We start from the raw sequence: 2,840 nt of genomic DNA, 5'->3' as shown, positions 1-2,840 counted from the left end.
AAGGGCGAGATTCAAAACTTTTATCTCTCTGCCTGTGGGTGTGCATGTACAGTTTGTGTTCCCCTGTCTACTCTCCCACTGTGAATGAGCTAAGATATGCCAGTGACCATGATCAGCCTCCTCACTACACACCCAGCACAGTGGCTGGTCATGGTAGGTGTTTATTTTATGAGAATCAGGATAAACAGAAATAATATCAGTGTTATCCATTACCTCCATCCATTATCTCCATCAAGAATTATTTGAGACTACCTTTGAAATACTTTCCAACTCCTTTTGTTTTTCTCCCTTCAGAATAGCTACCATTTGAAAAGTTTAAAGGTTTAGGCATATGGTAACTTAGCTAGAAATAAATATTTAACCCAATCACTGCTAAGAAAAGCCTACAACATTTTACACACAATCTGAAGACATATTGACTAAATATATATGTTACATAAATAGACATTTTATACTGTATGTGTTTATATGTATACAGATACACACATGTACACACACATACATGTACATATACACCACACATACACCTGCTATAAGAGCTGTCTCATCATATAATACTGTTCTCTGCAAGGTATCAGCAAGTATAGAGATTTATATGGCAGGAGTAGGCAAGTCCCTGACTGTTTATCTTCCATCATCCCATCTGCTGAAGTACATCAACTCTTCCTCCCTCTCTTCAGTCATGACCGCCTTCTGATTCAGAATGGTGTAGCTGTTTAGTTGAAAAGTACAGAACTTCACTTAATATTCTTCAGCTCGCTGTGCTTTCTCCTTCCAGTCCCACTGCAAAGCTTTAAGTTGTTTGTCAAATCTAAAACCTCTTTCCTACATCGGAGAGATTGATTAAATTGATAAAAATAGAATCCCAAACCGTCATAGCTCTTTTAGTCATCTTAATTAATTGTAATTAGTTTTTGAATATTCAGTTCTTGATTTCCCATAAAACTGAGGGCATCACAGGGTGATATATATCCATGTGAGGGTGTATATATACATGTATGTGTGTACATGTGTGTATCTGTATACCCATGTGTACTGTCATCATTTCTTAATAACAGCACTGGTTATAGGAAGGTAACTGGCCATTCTTCCCCATGGTCTTTCACACTTTCAACCTGATTAGTATGTGTGTGGCTGGCAAATAATTGAATTAATTTCATAGTGAGTGACATATTTTGAAATCTGCAAAGCTTCTTATTCTGGGAATTTAAGTCAACCCTTGCTTTTCCCTAGATAGCTCTGTGCACGTCTGCAATAATAAGTCAGAGCAGATTCTTGACTTTCCCATTAGCATCTAACAATTTATGAGCTTTTGATATCCATGGGATGATTTTTAAAGGATGATTTTAATTCCCCAATGCACCTAGATAACTAGAAAAATAATAGACAATAAATGAGTACTTTAGAGAAGGAATTTAACTAAGAATTTAAGGCTTCACCCAAGCTGAAAGTAATCAAAAATACTTTGTAATGGTCCTGAACTGACTGCAATATTCGATTTACATTATTAAAGGAATGTATCAGCTTTGAATAACTTATTTCATTTAGGCTGTACTACCATCCTATGATTCAGTAGTCATTATCCACCATTTTTAGATGAGGAAATTGAGGCCCAGATATTCTAAGTAAGTTACAGAAGGAGCAGAGTTGGCATTCAATTCAGATCCAGCTGCACCTCAGGTCACATGCACAGCTTTGCAACCAATGCCCAGGTAGAAGATCCGGATGTTTAAAGCACCATGTGGGTCCTTTTGTCATAGTTAAATCAAAAAAACATTCAAAGTTCAGTTATCCTGTTGATAATCCAAGTCATTTGGGTTCACTCTATCATTGATTATTTACTGAGCAGGCAATAATAAGTCCAAAATTTTTAACCATGCCCTTATTAAAGACAACATATTTTTGGAATTAATTTTAAAAATGAATGTGAAGAAATTTATGCATTAAAGAATAAATTTTCCAATAAAAATACACCTAGGAGTTTATCGTGGAAATAAAAACAATGTGTTCTTCCCAGGCCGGACAACGCGGTGGAGACGAGAGCGACCCAGGAGCGCAGCCACCGCCACCATGAGCCACCTCAACAAGCCCAAGAGTGAGATGACCCCAGAGGAACTGCAGAAGCGCGAGGAGGAGGAGTTTAACACGGGTTCCCTCTCTGTGCTCACACAATCGGTCAAGAATAATACCCAAGTGCTCATCAACTGCCGAAACAACAAGAAGCTCCTGGGCCGTGTGAAGGCCTTTGACAGGCACTGCAACATGGTGCTGGAGAACGTGAAGGAGATGTGGACGGAGGTGCCCAAGAGCGGCAAGGGCAAGAAGAAGTCCAAGCCGGTCAACAAGGACCTCTACATCTCTAAGATGTTCCTGCGCAGGGACTCGGTCATCGTGGTCCTGCGGGACCCCCTCATTGCCGGCAAGTAGGGCCTCTCCCTGCCGCCAGAACGCACGCCCTCGCTCGTGAAGACCTGCCCTTTCTGATGGGAATAATAAAGTCCTGTTTGTTTGTTTTTTAAAAAAAAAAATAAAAACAAAATAAAAACAATGTGTGTTGCTCTAAACAAAAATCTTTACATAAGTGTCTATCTGTATTATCCATTGTCAAAGCACAAATTCTTAACTTTTCTAACAACTTTCAATTAAAATATCATTTAATTACCAATTCCTTAAAAGTTCTGAACTCCATGGCCAATGAATATTTAAGTAACCAAATTCTAAAATATTGAGTAGAACTTTCTAAGTGAAAATAATAAGAAATGGCTTCTTTTCTCATACAGAACTCAAATTATGTCAACTCACTGGTACAATGCTGTATACTTAAAAGTAAACAGTTTTTG

General features: G+C 38.2%; 1 protein-coding gene across 1 annotated transcript; it reads left to right on the top strand.

Annotated features, from left to right (window-relative positions):
- Positions 1 to 2,070: 2,070 nt before the first annotated feature.
- On the top strand, positions 2,071 to 2,552 carry LOC311172139 (small nuclear ribonucleoprotein Sm D2-like; the record flags this gene model as incomplete). Its single annotated transcript, XM_084235314.1, has 1 exon — positions 2,071 to 2,552. One exon carries the CDS (start codon positions 2,071 to 2,073, stop codon positions 2,425 to 2,427), a length of 357 nt encoding a protein of 118 aa, XP_084091440.1. The 3' UTR covers positions 2,428 to 2,552.
- Between the last annotated feature and the right edge of the window lie 288 nt (positions 2,553 to 2,840).

Source organism: Talpa europaea (genome assembly GCF_964194135.1).
Source record: "Talpa europaea genome assembly, chromosome: 6".
NCBI classification, from domain to species: Eukaryota; Metazoa; Chordata; class Mammalia; order Eulipotyphla; family Talpidae; genus Talpa; species Talpa europaea.
This window is presented reverse-complemented; position numbering and strand designations above follow the sequence as displayed.